At 40.7% G+C, this 18,339-nt stretch overlaps 3 protein-coding genes across 4 annotated transcripts; all 3 read right to left on the reverse strand.

The window, feature by feature from the left end:
* Nucleotides 1–1,058: 1,058 nt before the first annotated feature.
* Nucleotides 1,059–8,738, reverse strand: copb2 (COPI coat complex subunit beta 2). Of its 2 annotated transcripts, none has more exons than XM_026150246.2 (22): nt 8,599–8,738; nt 8,027–8,164; nt 7,811–7,897; nt 6,771–6,897; nt 6,488–6,636; nt 5,839–5,985; nt 5,618–5,717; nt 5,371–5,513; nt 5,000–5,199; nt 4,753–4,863; nt 4,570–4,658; nt 4,363–4,469; nt 3,983–4,126; nt 3,734–3,864; nt 3,344–3,551; nt 3,090–3,200; nt 2,750–2,964; nt 2,492–2,630; nt 2,257–2,394; nt 2,005–2,082; nt 1,720–1,848; nt 1,059–1,510 (listed from the first exon to the last, which is right to left on the reverse strand). In XM_026150246.2, the coding sequence occupies exons 1-22, from the start codon at nt 8,599–8,601 to the stop codon at nt 1,415–1,417; spliced, it is 2,790 nt and encodes a 929-aa protein (XP_026006031.1). In that variant the 5' UTR covers nt 8,602–8,738; the 3' UTR covers nt 1,059–1,414. The 2 variants fall into 2 exon arrangements, with proteins under 2 accessions (XP_026006031.1, XP_026006030.1); XM_026150245.2 differs by having other exon boundaries at nt 1,720–1,851.
* Nucleotides 8,739–9,229: 491 nt separating this feature from the next.
* LOC145421850 (retinol-binding protein 2-like) lies at nt 9,230–12,329 on the reverse strand. The gene is made up of 4 exons (XM_080292720.1): nt 12,169–12,329; nt 10,835–11,013; nt 10,177–10,278; nt 9,230–9,370 (listed from the first exon to the last, which is right to left on the reverse strand). The coding sequence occupies exons 1-4, from the start codon at nt 12,263–12,265 to the stop codon at nt 9,317–9,319; spliced, it is 432 nt and encodes a 143-aa protein (XP_080148846.1). The 5' UTR covers nt 12,266–12,329; the 3' UTR covers nt 9,230–9,316.
* Nucleotides 12,330–13,184: 855 nt separating this feature from the next.
* On the reverse strand, nt 13,185–17,402 carry rbp1.1 (retinol binding protein 1, cellular, tandem duplicate 1). The gene is made up of 4 exons (XM_026150091.2): nt 17,160–17,402; nt 16,780–16,958; nt 16,018–16,119; nt 13,185–13,790 (listed from the first exon to the last, which is right to left on the reverse strand). The coding sequence occupies exons 1-4, from the start codon at nt 17,230–17,232 to the stop codon at nt 13,740–13,742; spliced, it is 405 nt and encodes a 134-aa protein (XP_026005876.2). The 5' UTR covers nt 17,233–17,402; the 3' UTR covers nt 13,185–13,739.
* Nucleotides 17,403–18,339: the final 937 nt, after the last annotated feature.

The raw sequence follows: 18,339 nt of genomic DNA on the forward strand, positions 1-18,339 counted from the left end.
TTGGCATGACAATGGCAAACACACTGTCAATGCAGTCAAAGCAACATGACAGTTTAAAAAGTCTGAAGCTACAGTTAAAGTACTATGAGATAAAAGTACTCTTTATGGGGAATAAATGATATCTTTTCATACTAATATTGCACCTTGTGCATGTGGAGCAAGTTTTAACTGCTTTCTGAGATGCCAGTTATTGTGTCAATACTCAGAAAACAACCTAAAAGAATGCACTTAAGTGCACTGCAGTAAAAGTGTTTTTGTTTTTTAACATGTTTACGAGCATAAAGTCGTTTAACCTGTCCAAAACAGTTAGAAGATGCACAATGGGCCTTTCTCATACAGAGAGTAACAACTTGAATCTTAGTAAAGGCTGCATATTAGTCGAGTCTGACTTACTGCCACACCTACATGGTGCAACAGAGACACTATTAATGTTAATTACACAAATGCTGCTGGTGCCAAAAGACGTTTGTAGGTTTTCCTGTTTTTTTAAAAGCAGGTCTGTTTTTCTGACAATTACAAGACTTGCATCACTGGAATTTTCTAAATAATTATGCATTATTATGCTGTTTATTATGCAGCGATGCATGTGTCTGTGTAATTTATACAGCTGGCAGTAGAATGGGAGGATGGCATGGGTCAGGCCAGCGAGAGGAAGAGGCTATGATATCCTAAGTTGAAAGCGGAGGTGGAACAGTGAGGTTGGAGAGCAATAGTTTGCACAGTGGAGATTACCAAACTACAAGTCTAGTCTGTTTCTGTTACTGTACTGGAGCATCTGTAACCCACATAATTTCCTTAGGGATTAATAAAGTATGCTGATTCTGATATAACCACCAAAACTCCTTAAAAAGTTAGAGATGCGTGGCCAAGCCGTACACCACACCATCTCAGGAATTGCTCAGTGCTGCAGTAAGTGGCTGCAGATGATGAGCAAAGACCCCAGCTGGACCCTGACACACTCAATGCTGCTGAGGAACTTATTATTGTTTCATTATTAAAAGCTACATTTGTTAGTTTTTGCGATAACTATCAAGAGTAAGACGCTCTTTAGTCAAATGTGAATATGTACAGAAACCAGTTTATTGGACTGAATGAATGTTCACTTCCACAACAGAAAAAAAGAAAAACAAAAAGCAAAGAGTAATAAAATACAGCCCAGTGGACAGTTTTTCTGAAATTCTCAAACAATAAATGGTTTACAAAATGAGGGAGTCTGTCTACCTTTCTTCTGTGGATAAAACATCAGTGATATCATGATCTGCCACTCAAACACTGCAGTAGGCAGATATGACAATATAACATTTTTACGGACAAATACAAAAGAAAAAAAAGTGGGGAAAAGGGATTTGGTCTCTCTTTTTCTTTTAAATATGCTCTATAGAGTGCTTGGGAGCAGACTGTTGGCAGGTCTCAATCAATCATCGAGAAAGTCATCATCAAGGTTAACATCTGTGGTGTCAATGTCATCCAGCTCCATGTTGTCCAGGTCCACCTCGAGCTCATCCAGAGTCTAGGACAGAGAGACGCGTACAAAAAAGGAAAATCCTTTTTTAAACAATGTTCCAGCTGAATTTTCATTCGATTTCACTTCATCAACTAAGAACAGTATGTGCTACAAGTTGTTCTGTATGAATAAAACCTAAGTCATCACTTCCACACTAGAAGAGGGATTGATTGTGACCGCATAATAAATCAAAAATAAGGAGCAAAAGTCTTCACCTTATCTTTCTGTGAGAATTCATAGATTTCAGCCTCTTTCTCTTTCTCCACTGCTGCAGGAGGAGCAGGCTCAGGCTGTGAAGGTGTCACTGCAGCAATGGGAGCTGCTGCCTCCTCTTCATCTTGTGTCTGCTAAAAAAGTGAATTAAATAAGGGAATTTTAAATTGTACTTGCCACTAATTTCTCCAGCTTCTATTCATTTTTACAGCCTACAGAAGCTACAGAACAATGAACAGTAATCAGGATAATACAAAAGTACTGAGATATTGATACTCTATGCAAACCTTAGAGACAGGAGGTAGGAAGGTTCCTTTGGGCTCGTATCCCTGGGCCTCTTCAAGAATGTTTCTGTCTTCATTGGGCTGAAAATGTCAAATACAAATTCAGAAGTGCTGCCATATTAGCGATAACACAGTTAATTTACCCAAAACTAAGCATCTTTTTTACTTAAGTCATCAAGGACTTTCAGTGAGTACTTTAATCACTGTCTCCTCACTGCATAATTTAAGTATTTTAACCAAAGTCATTCAGCTTACTGTAACAAGTGGATAGTCTTTAGCAGGCCTAGTGGTTCCCAAGCAGGTTTCTCTCAGGTAGTGTTCAGCTGCAAAGGCTTCTTTCAGCCCGGGGAACAGATTCTCATACTCTGTAGGGTCTGCTAGGGATTCAGCCGCCTACAATGAAGATGCAGGTCATGACCAAGAACAGATACCTAGACTGATGCTGATTGAGTTTAACAACTAAAACAAAAATCTCAAAGACGTAACTAACCTTCTGGTTGACCTTGGCCAGATTCTCCCTCCATAATTTGACCACGCGGGACACCTGGCTGGGTAGGTAAGTGCGAGCCAGGAAGGCAGCTTCAGGTAGTCTGTTTGTTCTGATCAGAAGCTCCAAACACTGATCCAGTCTGTGGAGAAAGCACAGCAGCAAGGCATGAATTACCCTGGTAGCCTCATTTTCAGTGTGAACAACAGCATGGTTCTATTCCACAATTCGCCCCTGCAGGCTTGTACATCTCACACTTACTTTCCCTGAAGGAAGTAGGTCATGAAGGCTACATTGTTTTTGCCGTCCCTTTCTGCTCCTTCAGCCAGCTTGCCCACCATGACAGCATTACCGGAGGCTGTAGCAAGGAGGAGCAGGCCACCGTAATCCTGGGCATGGTGCAGGCACTCTTGGGCCAGGCCAAACTGGCACTTACTGATAGCCAGCTCTGCTAGCTGCTTCCACTTCTGCTCTGACTGTAGAGAACAGAGTAAAAAATATCAGAAATGTACTGGACAGAAAACCTGATCCATTGTGACATCAAATTACAATTTAGGTCAAGCCTTTGATATAGAGTTTGCATTTGCTTCTGTGTCCTTACCTCTGCTTCTACAGCCAGCTGGTAAGCAATCTTCAACTCTCCCAGCTGCAAGGCTAACTCAAACCTGTGCTCAGGGTCTGTGGACACTGCCAGGGCCTGCTGCTTGAAACCCTGATGAGCCAAAGAAATTGAAACCTTAACCATATTCACAACTCAAAAGACAACCATTAAAATAACCTCTAATAGACCAGTTTTCTACAGCTCATGTTTAAAGTCCAGTTGTGTTTCAAGCTGAATGAATTGCCTTTGCTAACCTGTTTCTCCAGGAAGTGTGCCACCCTGGTCCTCTGCTCTTTAGGGATAGTGGGTAGCACCTTGTCAGCCATTCCAAAGTCCCGTCTCATTACAGCAGTCTGGTACTCCAGGACGGAGACCAGCAGGGAGTAGCTGACGATATTGAGCTCCTTGTCTCCCAGATACAGACGGTCATCTTTAGGTATGTAACCCAGTAGGTACATGGTCCTGCAGAAAAGGAAGTAGGTGTGAAAAAGCACCAAGGCTAATTTTAGAGGCCACTTATTCTTTTTGTAGATTACATATTTACTGTAATCATCTGCTGAGTTTCTGCACTGCTGGACTGTGTTTCTAATAAAGTCGGGAGAGCAATTCTATTCAACTCGAGCCTAAATAGTCTGTATTCTTACCTGTCCAAATGTGCAATTGTGACAATCTCTCCTCCAACGTAATAGTTGAGTCTGTTTACAGAGCTGGTGTAGATGAAGCAGTCTCCAACCCAGAGCCCAGTCTTGACAATCTCCTGGATCTCTCCCTGGACCTGAACATGTCATAACAGGTCAAATATATTTCTTAGATCAAGTATTACATTATGCTAAGCTATTCTAAACACTGACTTCCAACAAAGGATGTGAATGCACTCACATCCACACACCTACCTCAAAGGCATCTTCAATACCATCCTCTGTCACTCCCTCGTTGTTCTCTTGGGAGGCAGCGACTTTATCTGCCAGGTAGCGCAGGATGAAGAAGGACTCCTCTGTGGCAATGCAGACCAGTTCACCAGAGTCTGACCAGAAGATCTGAAAAATATGAGAAAAAAGAAAGAAAAAGGTAACCCTACTAGAATTACTGGACAACAGCTTCTGACAATCACTCACTAACTTATTTATATAGGCCAGTGCTAAAAATAAGGTTAGAGAAGCACAAAAGTAATTTGTGGTGACTTCAATTAAAAATGCACAGAGTTTCCAGACTGATAAACAGGGACCAGGACTGAGAACAAATATCTAACTCAGTAGAAGAAAGCCAGTCTTACATGCTTGGGCTGGATCTCAATGCGGCGGATTAACTCTGTGTTCTCCCAGTCGTAAAATGCCAGGCCGTTCACCGACCTCACCCCAAGCAAGAAACCTCCATAGATACCTGTAGAGCAGAAATACAGGGAAAACGTCTGGTGAGAAAGACAGCCAACATACTTCCACTTCCAGTACCACAAATCCATCAGAAGCTAAGATTTCATTACCTTCAGCTCCAAAGTCGGGCTTAAACGATTTCTTTTCTTTGAAGTTTTTAAAGATTTTGACGACACTGCTGCTTTCTCTGATGGCATATCTTTAACAAAGAAATACAGATGTTATTCAATAAGAGAGTAGCAAAGGATTAGGGCAAAGTTACACTCAAGTTACGTTTTAAAATGTTCACTTACTCAGAAGAATCGTGTGCCCACACAAACTCCTGTGCTGAACCAAAGCTCTTGTTTCTCAGTGCCATAGCGGTGTAGATGATGTACTCTCCATCTCCACACACCACAACAAACCTGGTAAATGGAAAAACTGCAAATGAAGCTCCTCTGATAGAAATGTTATTATAAAATGACCAGAAACAAACATCTGTGATGCTCATTTCTGTGGATTTATAAAAAAAGAAAAGGGCTGGACCAAGTGCATGTCTACCTTCCATTAGGGTTGTGCTGGATGGTTTGAGGGTAAATCTCACAGCTGCCCATGTCTTTGACAGCCAAAGGTAGCCTCTCTCCATCCTTGATTTCGGCATCACCCATGGCCTTCAGGTTGGCCTGCTGTATTTCACTGTGTTTGGCCCAAATGATTTTGCCACTGGTGTCCATAGACATGGCTGGCTCCTCCCGACCCACCTATCCAGGAGTGGATGACGGAAAAAGAAGATAGATTGGAAGAGGATGAAAATAGATTTAAGTTTTGAACACATAATTCATTTACAAAACATGATAACCTTGATAAAATCCAGCTATAAATTAATAAATTTCAAATTCATAGTGAGTCTTTGTCTTCTTCCTTTCCCTCACTTTGATAATGATGCTGCCTTCATCGTAGCCCAGCGCCACATTGTTGGAGCCCCTGAGACCCGACACACACCACACTCGCTCCATGCCATAGTTCAGTGTGCTCTCAAGGCGGTAAGTGCTCGAGTGCCAGATACGCACGGTCCCTGTAGAGGGAGAGAGAACACAGTGTGAAAAGCAATAATTAATGAGATGGCAAAAGATGCATTTTGTGGGTGCACAGGTGAGGATGAGTGGGATTCCTGCTCACCATCCTCTGATCCAGTAATGATGATGGGCAGCTCTGGGTGGAAACTGACGCAAGAGACATTTTGGGCGTGGCCCTCCAGAGTTTGAACGCAGGTTTTGTTCTACAACACACAGCGACAAATGGGTGAAACACTCACATGCACACAATGCTAAACCAACTCTTACCGCAGTAGCACAAGTAAATAATCACAACATTAGGAAAATCAAGTGAAATTCTCCTACCTGGTAGTCCCAGATCTTGACTTGGCGATCATCAGCCCCAGATATCAGGTAGGGCTTGTCTCCTCCACTGTAGTAATCAATACAATTTACTCCTTTCTCATGACCTTCCAAAGTGAAATTGGGAGATGAAGAGCCAAGCTGCCACACCTGTAAGAACCCCAAGAACATGACTACAAATACTTCATGAACTTTTAACTACATATGTGTAATTTATAGTCATTAAGGAACCTACAATAGTGTATGACCCACAGTTCACAATCCACGGTGCAGATATATTATTCCTCCAGAACTCTCCAAAACATTTAGCTCCTAGGACTAATTTCCAGAAACCTTGAAGTGAAGTAAATATTGCTGTGGGATTTCACTATAGTATAAAATCTGAAAAGCAGACACTGGCCTGATGACATTTTAAAAAGAAAAAGCTATTTTACCACATAATTTCTGTGCACCATCACAAAATAATAAACATTTTACCTTAAATGCTGACAAGTTGATTTTTTTTTAAGAGTATAAGCTCAAATTCCAACCGGATACCCTTGTCTGCATAAATGCTTAAAAGATCATGAACCTTCTCAAGTCTTACCACGGGAAACAGGACTCAGCTTTAGCAGAAGCAGAAGTGAGAAAATACAAAGCAAGAGGCTCCTACCTTAATTGTTCTGTCCAAGGAAGCACTGGCAAACTGATTGTTGTCCTTGGGGTTGATGACAATCTGCATAACATAATGAGTGTGACCCTCAAACACCTGGCTGCATGACCACTTCTTCTCCCAGTCCCAAAGCTTGATCAACATGTCATCTGCAATGACACAAAAACACAGTCATGCATAAAGACAAGTCTTCATAGTATGATCTGTGGAGCATGTGTATGCAGAATGCCACAGATTTCCAAAAAACTAAATGAAGAAAGAAATCATGAGTTTACTAGCGTACCGCTGCTGGTGAGGATGTATGGCTGGGTTGGATGGACAGCAATGCAACGAATGTAGTCGGAGTGTGCCTCAAACATGTGGACTCGCTCCAAGGTGTTGTAGTTGAACACACGGATCTGCATGTCATCCTACACAGGGATAATAAAAAAGCTGAGTTACTACTTGAAAACACATCATTTTAAGATTTTAACAACATTGGAAAACAAGATATGATCATGTGACTCCCTCAAAAACTTAGTGCACATAACATCTGAAAGATAACAATATCCTTAAAAAAATCATGTCATTAGTTTTTAAAAGTATTACTTAAAAGTTACTATTTGGCACTTCTGTTGTTTTTACTAGATGCAGGTGGATGTCTCCCTAGTGACCTGGTAGTTGACTATTTGAGTGGCAGACCACAGCATGTGTGGGATCAGGTAGGGTGATGAGGAACTATGCTGTGGCGGCAACTTTGTTACATAGTGTGAGCAGAACAATCTGTATCTTAATGTGACAAAAACTATGGAGCTAGTTGGGGAGGATTGGAACACTGATGATTCGTATTTCTATACATGAGATCTGGGCAGACACAGGGAATGACCACAATAACAAAAAACTGAACTTCAATAAAAATACAGAAGACCCCCTACAGTAAGTGCTAGAGGAATATCTACTTTCTGAAATGACTGAGCTCTTTTAATATCTTCTGGATGATGCACAATATTCTCTGGTGGCCAGTGGCATTCTCTATTCTGTTGTGTTTGATGGTGCATTAAGCTGATCCACAGGACCAGAAATGTTGGTGATTTGGAACTTGACACTCTGAAAGCAGTTTTTCAGAAAAGAGGATGCTATCTAAGTTATCGAGAATACTGGTCAGTCTTTTAACCCCATCCATGACAGTCACAAGAGCATGTTTTCATTTGCCATGTCTTGTTTATAATATCCATAACATTTTAAACTTTTTGGAGTATTTCATTTAACATACAGCACCTTTGAATTTGTCAGCTTTTTTTTTCTGAGCTGTGATCCCAACAGAAATAAGTAAATATTACTCACCGCTCCTGTGATGACCCAGTTCTTCCTTGCCACAAATTTAGAAGCTCTGACAGGCAGGTCGCAAACTTCGAAAGTCTTGACAAGAGTCTGAAAAGAGAGCCGGCTTATAGTTTGCAACATATGGATGCGACACATCAGTGATCATCTATATGGATGTGAAGTCAGCAGTCTTTTTTATATAAGCAATTTGGCACGACTGTCACACTGGCTTCGTACCTGAGTTTCATGGTTCCAAACACAGACGCTGCCGTTGTACAGACTAGCCAGCATCCATGGCTCAGTTGGGTGAAGGTCCACACTCTTCACCCGGTCTGACCTGGCTGTCAGCCTCCGCTTAATGTCCAGCCTCAGAGGCTGAAAAGACGGAAAGAGATCAGTGTTTCCAAGCGCTGTTACAGGTGTTATATTGAACTTAAAGTGTATCTTAAAAACAATGAAGCTTCAAACAACAACTGGTAGCAAAACCAAAGCATCGATTAGCAGATAGCATTCAACTCAATATATTTCGTTTAATCAAGATAAATCTGTAACTGTGCATCCGTTAGTAATAACTGCGCAACTAACTCAACACAAATGTACCCACATGCTAACACTGGAAAAAAAAAGCTTAGGTTGGAAATCCTAAAAGGCCGTAAGCTACAAGCTCTCGTGCTAACTCAAGCTAATTAGCCGCTAAGCTAGCTGCAAGATATTATTATTTGACATTGATTCACGGCTCTTTTTAAAACAAATAAGTTGGTATGTATACAAACAAAAACACACTCTGGGATGTTTAAAATGCCTCCTACCATGTTTTGTCCCCGTGTTGTCACAATAAAATCAGAGAAATGTGTTGCGAACAGTTTCAATCGGGGTCCAAATGTTGCGTTTTTCCAGTGAACAGCCTAGTGGACACTGACGTGGAACTTCCTGAAACGCAATCTCGCGTGAGTTGAGCCGTGCAAGTGCTGACGTGACAACATCCGTGAGCTTTGCTGCAGTCAGTCGTCAAGCTGCCACGGTGTCATTCTATGCTGTGTGTAAAGACTATATCCTATGTCTATTTTTATTCTATTATATCAGTTGCTATACAAATATAACTTCACCACCATCCATGGTTAGCCTATAGGATAAACAGAGCGCCTTTCCAATGTCATATTTTAAGATGAGTAATTTGTTGTCAATTATTTGTTTCGAAAGCAACATGAAAATTGTCCTAACCTTGTTGTCAGCTCAGTCTTATGTCCGTTTTATAATAAAAATGTAAAAATATGTTATTTTTTCTCCATTACTATCACATCATTGTCTGTTGTTAGATAGATAGATAGATAGATAGATAGATAGATAGATAGATAGATAGATAGATAGATAGATAGATAGATAGATAGATAGATAGATAGATAGATAGATAGATAGATAGATAGATAGATAGATACAATATGGTTCTCAAAGCATCTTTATTCATCAATTCATTCTGCTCATATATTTAACAAAACATGTCACGTTCATTTAGAAGCATTGACTTTATTATTCTTTTTTCTTGAACACCTGACGACAAACTACACTTTCACATGTCAGCTCCTGTGGAGGAAGAAAAATCTCTTAATGTTATTCAGCAGAGGGATCAAAAGAACATTAAGCAATGTTATAGCTGGCCATTTTATACTTAACAGTCATATCCTGATTATGCAACACCTCCCACTAATGCAGTGGTTCCCAAACTTTTTTTTTGCTAGGGCCCTCTTTGTTTTACAAGCAAAATGGTTTTAAAAACATAAACAACTGTGGGATACTGTTTGCCCGTGATTTGAACAGGGGGAACAAATTGTGGCAGGATATTATTTGTATCCTGCTGTAACTTTACTGTATAACGAGCTAACATCTCCAAAATGTCAGGAGTAGTTAGTCATTACAACAAGTGTTTGTGAACTAAAAATCAAGAATGTGGGATACTGTTTGTGCGTGATTTGAAGAGCCCAGCGCTGCTCCCGACGAAGGAAAAACCAATTCTGCAAGGGAGACCTACCTCGGCACTTGTGCAAGTGAAACCAAAGGGAGGATATGCTTCATCATATTTTTTAGTCTTTGGCTTAGAATGAAGTTGGTTTGGAAACATATATAACTATGCTTCATCCCGTGCTTTGCGTTTGAGTGGGCGCCCCGTGCTAGCAGTGTCCAAGCGTTTTTGGGTTTTCTTTTCCCTTTTCATACCACGCCCCCCCTGCAATGGCTCTGTGCCCGACCTAGGGGGCGGGCCCCACACTTTGGGAAGCTCTGCATTAATGGGACACATTTCTTTATTATCATTCAGCACACGCTCAGTCTCAAATCTTTCAAAAAAGAAAAAGAAAAGAAAAATCTAAATATCAGAAGCACTGTTAGCCCACCAGGTAGAGTTTGTCTCCTTCAGTCCAGTGCTTCCAGCCACGGTTGGCCTTCTCGCCTTTCTGAGTGCACACAAGCTTGTCCCCATCCCACTTCACCAGACTCTGAAGACAACAGTTAAACAGTTAAGCCAGTTTTTAGCTGCCGTAATGTAATTTTGTCTGAACATTGTGATAAGGAATTTCATGTTCAGATAAGCTTATATCACTGCTGCTCACATGCTCGGATTTATAACCCGAAGGCTAATGAACACTAACCAGCTTATCCTTGCTTTTATGCTAGTTTTTTAGCACTGACTTATCATAGGCCTATTTGCTCGTTTTTTAAAACATTAAAGCATCAGCTAGTGCAGAGTATTAAATGAAACTTGACACTAATTAGCTTATAAATCAGTCTGAAATATACAGGACTGAATACTAATTACAGATATATGAAATGAATCATCAGCGTGTGTGAATGTGTGTGTGAATGGGTGGATGATAGGTTGTGTAAAGCGCTTTGGGGTCCTTAGGGACTAGAAAAGCGCTATACAAATACAGGCCATTTACCATTTACCATGAAAGATGGATTCATTTTTTTAAGAACCTTTTGCTTCAGGTACCCTGGACACACATGGGCAAGGACTGACTTATCACATCTGGACTCCAGTGGTTATCTTACCTTGACATTTCTGTTGTCTAGTCCCTTGGTGTACTCATCAAACTCCACCCCTACAGTGAAGGCCAGCTCATAATTCCTAAAGGTGCTCAGTGTTTTGAAGTCAAACTTGTCCCCATCTTGGAAAACCACTTTGGTCTGAGATAGGGAGATGGCAATTTTCCTTGTAGCAAAGTCAATATCTAGGAGCAGATTACAGAAGATTGTTCAGGCTGTATCTGAAGAGGAACAGATGATGAAGTGCGGATGAACTGTGGTAACTCCTTAGTTACATATTAGTAATATAGCTAGCTGTGATTTTATATGTTGCGGTGATGTGAAAAAGTATTTGCCCTCTTCCTGATTTCTTATTTTTTCCATATTTTTCACACTTGTTTCAGATCATAGACAAAGAAAACCTGAATAAATGCAAAATGCTGTTTCTGAATGATGAAGAAAGAGGATAAGGATCAAAGCTGGTCCTATGTTAAATTAAATTTTTTGGGAAGGTTTTAGTCTTGTTACATTTGGAATAAAACTAACACAGCATTGTATTGAAAGTACAACAAACCAACAGTTAAACATGGTGGTGGTAGTGTGATGGTCGGTGGCTGCTTTGCTGCTTCAGGACTTGGACGCTGATAAAAACCATGTTTTAAATTATAAAACCACGAATTCTGCTCTCTACCAGAAACTCCTGAATATCTGACCATTAGTTTGTGTCCTGAAGCTCAAGAGCACTTGGGTTATGCAGTAGGTAATGATCTGAAACATACCAGTAAGTCCACCTCTGAACGTGCCAAACAGGCCATTCATGCTTGAAAATCCTCCAGGGTAGCTGAATTTAAACAATTCTGCAAAGAAGAGCGGGCTAAAATTCCTCCACAGGGATGTGAAGAGTCTTTGCCAGCTATTGCATTAATTCTGTACTTGCTGCCAAGCGTGGCACAACCATTTATTAGACTTAAGGGGCAATTACTTTTTAACATGTTTGGATGACTGTTTTTCCCTTAATAGATAAGATCATTTTTTAAAAACTGGATTTCATTTTTACTCATGTTACCTTTGTCTAATATTAATTATTCATTGATGATCTGAAACATCTAAGTGTGACAACTAGGCAACAATTTAAGAAATCAGGAAGGGGGCAAATACTTTTTCACAGCATAATATGTATGTATGATGTATAATCACACTCAGTTTTACTCAACAAGAATCTGTAGTAAGTAGCTCAAAATTAGACGGTTGTTCTGTTAAGAAAAAGATTAAAAGTATTCAAATCTTTTAATCTTTCTTTAATCATATAACTAAGACATTTTAGTCTAAAATTGAACATATCAGGATGTAAGTTTTCTTACTCAGTACTTTCAAGTAATCCTCAAATTTCTCACTGGATTCCAGTATCCATTTTCCACTAAAGTCTGTTGGCATGGCTGCAGCTGGTGAAGCTGGCATGTGACTGAAGAGTGTAGGGAGTGGGGAAGAGGCAGGGTGTCCTAATGCTGTGTTGCTTTTATATGAGTGGGGGGCACGGGGGCAGAGTGCAACTGATAAGTGAGTTTATAGCTTAAAGAGGATTGGCAGTGGCAGTTATTTCTGAGGGGGAGGACGTGCTTTCTGCGGTCACTGACGGAGGTTACCACAGGCACATCTGTGGGCATCCACGTTAAAGTGTACCATCACCATCGCTCTCAATGCGCATGTGTAGCCAGGAGAGGCTATTCTGTTTTCAGTGCTAACACTGTTTGGTCTGTTTCAATGGCAAACTCAACCAGAGCATTTGAACTTTGAACAGGTTTGAAGGTTAATAAAGTTCAACCCAACCTTTTTGTTTTCCAGAGATCCCCTCCAGAAGGTTTAATGCTACAGTATAATCACATTGAGGCACCTATAACTGAAACGCAGACTTAAAAAGAGCCCACCTTCAGCCGATGACCAACAAATTTATTGAGAATAAACACGCTTCTCTGGTTTTGTGTCGACACCTCACTCCTTCATAAAAGAACTTTTTTTAAACCACCCAAAGCAAGAGGACATAAATCAATAACAGCTCCTCTGAGGAATGATAAGTCAACAGAGCTTGCAGGTATACGCTGGCGAGGTGCCTGTGTGTGAATGCACAACAAGCAGCAGGAAGGAGTCAAAAGAGCAGCACAATCTGAAGCAGCAGCGAAGAATGAGCAAGTGAGTTGCACAGCACGTATAGATTATGCCCAATTGGTAATGACATGGCACAAAGCGAGGTGACAGATTAAGTGATTCAAAGCTAAATGTGACCTGAGCTGTTTGGTTCATTCGCAAGAGGAAGCAAAGAGATTTCTCTCACATGGGAAGAGAGGTATTTTCATCTCAAAAGAGCTTCTGATACACTGGATGGTTTAAAACGGCTTCATTTATTGATTGATTCAACATTCACAGCCACAGTCTTAAAGGAACTGGGACAAATACATGTAACATTTTTATTCTGGAGACTGAGCATCTCAGCCAAGTTCTGCTCTTACCATCGTCCTTCAGTTGTAATCATTTACAAAACTAAGTCAATACATTTCTCTTCACTGCATCCACAACATTCCCAGCTGGCTCGCCCATCAGATCAGCTACAGCTATGGCACTTACGCATGCGTCCAGCACATCTAAACCTGCTAATCAAAGCACCCACCTTGAAACAAATACACAGTATTGGATTTTGTGGTGTTATATGTCAACTTGCCCATTTGTGCTACAAAGAAATTCCTTTGGCAAAGTAAGGCAACAGCATGATGGAACAGAAACGTGTGTTTGGTGAATTCACTACAGTAACATGAACACACGGACAGGCTGGAGGGATAAAAGGAAAGTCGGACTGTATGTTAGAGGAAGAGGTTGTTCCTGATGTGTCTCTCTGAGCCAGTTTTTGGTGCAGGCACCAGACTGTTCACTGAAAGCTGCTTTAAGTCTTCTTGAAGACCTGCTTGGAAACAACTCCTGCAGCTCTCAGCTCCTGGAGAGAAAAATACATGTTTGATATGTTTATTCAGACATGTGAGAGACTCAGAAAGTAATGCTGACCAATGAGAACCTCTAAGCAGTAGATGGACAAGGATTAGTGTCATCATTAACCAGAAGTAAGTGGTGTTTACTTTAATCATAAAAAGTGATACAAAAAATTACCAACTTGTAGTTAGAAAGGGGGGAGGGGCTAAAAACATCAGAGCTATCACAAACACTGGCATTCAAGGTCACATTGAACCCTGTGGCCGATTTAGAATCACCAGTTAAAATAACATGCATGTCTCTGGACTGTGGGAAGACGCAGGTAAGAACCCATGCAGGTACAGGGAGAATGTGAAAAAACTCCACACAGAAAGGTCCCTGCAGGCCGGTGGATTCAAACCCAGGACCATGAGGCATCACTGCTAACCACTGCACTACTACACGCCGCCCTAAAAAAATTAAAATTTAAAAGAAAAAAAAAACAAACAAGGAAAAAAGATGTTCAAGCTTTAAAAGTAAAAGAAAAATAATACCCTGTAGTTTATTTCATTTTAAAAAGACCTATCAAGTTCTGCCAAGATAAGCACGTAAACATGAAATATGGCAGCACTGTGGACTATTGCAAGATATAAACGAGAAGAACAAAGCGGTCTCTGAAGGAAACGGTTTCCAGGGCCTAATCCGTGGATCGACTTCCTTCGAGGCGTGGACGTCTATCAGCAGAGAATGTACCTTAGTCTGTAACACAGTCAAATATATTCTCAAGTAATATTCAAGCATGCCATTCAGCGTGTTAGTACGAGCTCGGGAGCAGCTTGGGAGAACAAGAAAACAGAGACTGCTTCAGATTGTCTTCCCAAATTGACTCAACTTTATTCACAAGTATAACAGTTTATATAGAGGGTAAAATTCATGAGACAGCAGATTATCAGTTTAAACCAGTACAGACCAAGATAAGGCAGCGTCTTCCTGCCCTTGGGTGAAGAAGCATCCTTTGTGTAGTTTATCAGTTCAGCTACAATTGTGATTATCTCAGCGACATATTTTCAAGGCACAAAACAAAGAGTTCTTTCATTAGTGAAATCTGAAACAAACCATTTGGCCTTCAACAGGCGTCTAAAAGATTAAGAAACTAATGTAGCTGAGGGAGTGATCTCTGTGGTATTTCAACCTTGTACCAGCCTGTGATTCTCACACATCAATTCTTGGGTCAAAGAGAAAAATAACTAAAACAAAGGGGCCTTATTGAATGACAGAGTTTTCCTGTATAATGTCACTATAAAACAATATCCAGTAAATGCTACCATGGTACTAAAATACCTAACAGTCTCTTTAATCACGACAAGATTGTTGGTTTGTGTCCGTTCAACCTTGTAACACAGAGATCACTGATGTTGTTTTATTTTATTGATCGCTGATTATTTATTTTCCCAAAGACATGGGTAAATCTTATTGACCCACAAAAGAACACTGAATCCTTCAAATGACCTGAAAAAAGTCGCCCCTCTTTACACTGAATTAATACACATTTCCAGTTGCAGTTCATGCGTCAGCCACCAGGGGTCTCTGTTGCTCTACACTCAAACCGGCTCTGGGGATCTCTCCACTAATACTGTAACTAATTTCAGGCAAGCTGATTGAAAACATCTGCTAGCATCACTTAAACCAAATAACTTGGCAGATTATTTTTTGTTTAGCTTTGATGGCCGTAATCATACACAGGAAAATCTGATAATGCTGTGCTAATGAAAACACTAATGGGCTACTTATTGCGTTAATGTATTTTCAGATGCAAATGCGCTTTAACAGATTTTATAAAAACATTTATGATGCATTTGTTGGCTAACTCGAAGGCTCTGCTCCTAATGACTGACAGAGGTGCCAACTACAAGAGTAGAAGAATTTGGATGGCTTTTAATTTCACAGTATGCACTTCTTTTTTTTTTAATCATGCAGTTTGCATCTGGAGGGAACACTTGGGAATCAAATATGTGAGCAGAGCTATTTAATTAAGTGGAAATAATTATTTGGCTGTGAGTCAGTTGTGTAACTGTCAGAAATCCTCCATACAGACTGTAATGTTACTGCAGCTTGAGCTGGTAGTTAATTCATGCTAGAGTCCCACATAAAAATCAATGCTCTTCACATACAGCGCTGAGAGGCATTCTGGATTTGGATTAAAGTGTCTAAATTGAATGCATTAATATTCATGGCAGGGACTGATGTTTTCTTACCAGATGAAGCTCATCTCCCTCCACCCAGTGGGTCCAGCCTCTCCCTTCGATCTCTCCCTTCTGCACACACACCAGCCTGTCCCCCTCCCAGGTGATGGTGGTCTGCAAAACATCACAAGACAGAGAGAGAGTGAAAAAAGCACGAGGCATCAGGGAAGGATCTCTTACTACTCTTAAAACAGAGCATATTGATTTTAGTATGCAGAATACAATAAGCTGAATGAGTGACCCAGTTCTCACCATTTTCCATAATTATTCAGATAGATCTTTACACACAAACATGTGAATTTCCCTCTTAGCGGCACTCCAAACAGCTTAAGGCTTAACTAAAATCACCCTATAAGCATACAAAAAAAGGGCTTTCGATGGGGACCACAAATAATCTGTGATCCTATTCAGCAGTCAGTGACATAATCTGATTAAATATGAGTTCTATCCTCGACCAGTTCTTTCCATGCAGCTTTTGACATTGTTCCTTTTTACAACAATTTATAAGAGTTTGTAAAAAGTTGGAGGAAACTTTTATGAGTGGGTAGATGTTTTTTCTGCTATTGTATAAAACAACCAGTTCTTGCAACACCATGTGCTCATTATGCTGAAGGGTGGAAATCGTTTACACGCCCACAGAATCTGCACTCCTGTGTGTCACTGCCCAAGATCCCAACACCTGGCAGCAGTGTGGTTCATCTGTGATGTTTAGCTAAAGTCTCAGCAGGTTCCTAACTACAGATGCATTTAAGTACAAAAAGTAAAAAATCTTACCATGCATTTCCTGTCGTCCACTCCAGACAGATCCTCCTCAAACTCTTGGCCCACGTAGAAATCCATGTTGTAGTTTTTGAAGGTGCTGAGAGTCTTGATGATTATGTGGTCGCCCTCGTGAACGACGTCCTTGTCAGGCTTCAGCAAGGTGGCAATTTTCCTGATGGCAATGTTTACATCTGGCCCGTGAGCAAGGTGACAGAAAATGAATTGAAAACAAAGAAGCAGTGAGGTTTTATGCATATATGGACGTACAAAGAATTGCCTCAGATTGTGTAAAGATCAGGTTTATAATGTCATCATTGCTTTTTCGAGCTGTACATTTGTGATCTGTGCCTTCCTTCTCTGGGCTTGACTCCCTGCTGAACTAATAAACTCACCCAGAGCTTTCAGATACTCCTCGAAGTTATCATTGGAAATCATTTTCCAATATCCGGTCAGATTAGGGACCATGTTGGCTGTTCCTCTGCTGGTTTCTTCACTTCCAGAGAATGAGGATGTCTGTTGTGGACATCTGCTGGGGATGGAGTGCAGAAAATACTCTCAAAAGCCCCAATTTGAACCAAACTCATTTTAATCCGATTACCCTGCTGGGTTTCACTTCTTTTCTTTTTTTTAACGGAAAATCTTACTGGCACCTCCCACTTCCCTCCCAATGCCAACACCACGTAATCTCTCAATCCTCACCACGCTTTTACTGTGCTGGGAACCAGCGGTATGCATGTAAACACTTGTGTGCCTTATGTTGGAGAATGCTTATATGTTTAGGTGGGATTAGGATCAATACGCCTTCTCTATTAATTGACACAGGCCTGTTTATTTATGAAGCCACGTGTGTCAGATTTGGCCTGAAAGCTGATTCTTTTGTATAAAATGAGGCCTGCTTCAATGATGTTTGAATCATTTTTTTTCTTTTTTTTTTAAATTAAATATCGGAGCCATCGACAGTCAGACTAAATGAGTACAAAAGAAATCACTCAGAGAGCAAGTGAAAATGGCTGAATGGAGCATGCTAAGAGGATAATATTCACAGCACAAAAGCAGAATCACCTGAGCTTAAAATGATCCAACTCAAACAATTATCTGTGGCACAATATGTCTGTCACATCTTCTGTCTCGCCTAAATAACTCAATTAATTTGATAATCTCTCTTTTGGGCAGCGCGCTGCAGCCAACACACCGCCTAAATCCTTTGCTGACTGAAAGACAGGCAAAGACACACACCATCATCATAATCGCCACTATTTAGTATCAATGGAATAGCAGCGCTTTCAGCCATTGGTCTCAGTGAGAAAACACCTCCCGTAACCGAGCAACTGTCAGGATTACTTTAAATCCTTTGGTGGAAGAAACGCGGGCCTCACAGACACAGTGTGTGGATGACAATGGTGAAAATGAATAGAGCCAAGAAGGAATCGCTGTTGTTAGGAGAGGCAGCTGCTGGGTAGAAACACCCACAGTGACACTCACATAAGAAATACGAATCAAAGAAGAAGAGAAAAGATGCAGATTCAAGTCTACTTACCTGGAAGCCTAGCAACTAAGATGTACACTCACTGG

The sequence above is a fragment of the Astatotilapia calliptera genome, chromosome 18 (assembly GCF_964374335.1).
Source record: "Astatotilapia calliptera chromosome 18, fAstCal68.1, whole genome shotgun sequence".
Lineage (NCBI taxonomy): Eukaryota > Metazoa > Chordata > Actinopteri > Cichliformes > Cichlidae > Astatotilapia > Astatotilapia calliptera.

Excerpts from the sequence above, each read along its gene's own strand:
- copb2 (XM_026150245.2), bottom strand. Across the intron at positions 6,637-6,770 it reads ATACATCCTCACCAGCAGCG|ATGACATGTTGATCAAGCTT; the intron begins GTACGCTAGTAA and ends GTGTCATTGCAG. Across the intron at positions 5,514-5,617 it reads CATTACTGGATCAGAGGATG|GGACCGTGCGTATCTGGCAC; the intron begins GTGAGCAGGAAT and ends CTCCCTCTACAG.
- LOC145421850 (XM_080292720.1), bottom strand. The coding sequence starts at position 12,265 with ATGCCAGCTTCACCAGCTGCAGCCATGCCAACAGACTTTAGTGGAAAA. Across the intron at positions 11,014-12,168 it reads GGATTACTTGAAAGTACTGA|ATATTGACTTTGCTACAAGG; the intron begins GTAAGAAAACTT and ends ATCTGCTCCTAG. Across the intron at positions 10,279-10,834 it reads TAGACAACAGAAATGTCAAG|AGTCTGGTGAAGTGGGATGG; the intron begins GTAAGATAACCA and ends TGTTGTCTTCAG.
- rbp1.1 (XM_026150091.2), bottom strand. The coding sequence starts at position 17,232 with ATGGTCCCTAATCTGACCGGATATTGGAAAATGATTTCCAATGATAAC. Across the intron at positions 16,959-17,159 it reads GGAGTATCTGAAAGCTCTGG|ATGTAAACATTGCCATCAGG; the intron begins GTGAGTTTATTA and ends CTCACGGGCCAG. Across the intron at positions 16,120-16,779 it reads TGGACGACAGGAAATGCATG|ACCACCATCACCTGGGAGGG; the intron begins GTAAGATTTTTT and ends GATGTTTTGCAG.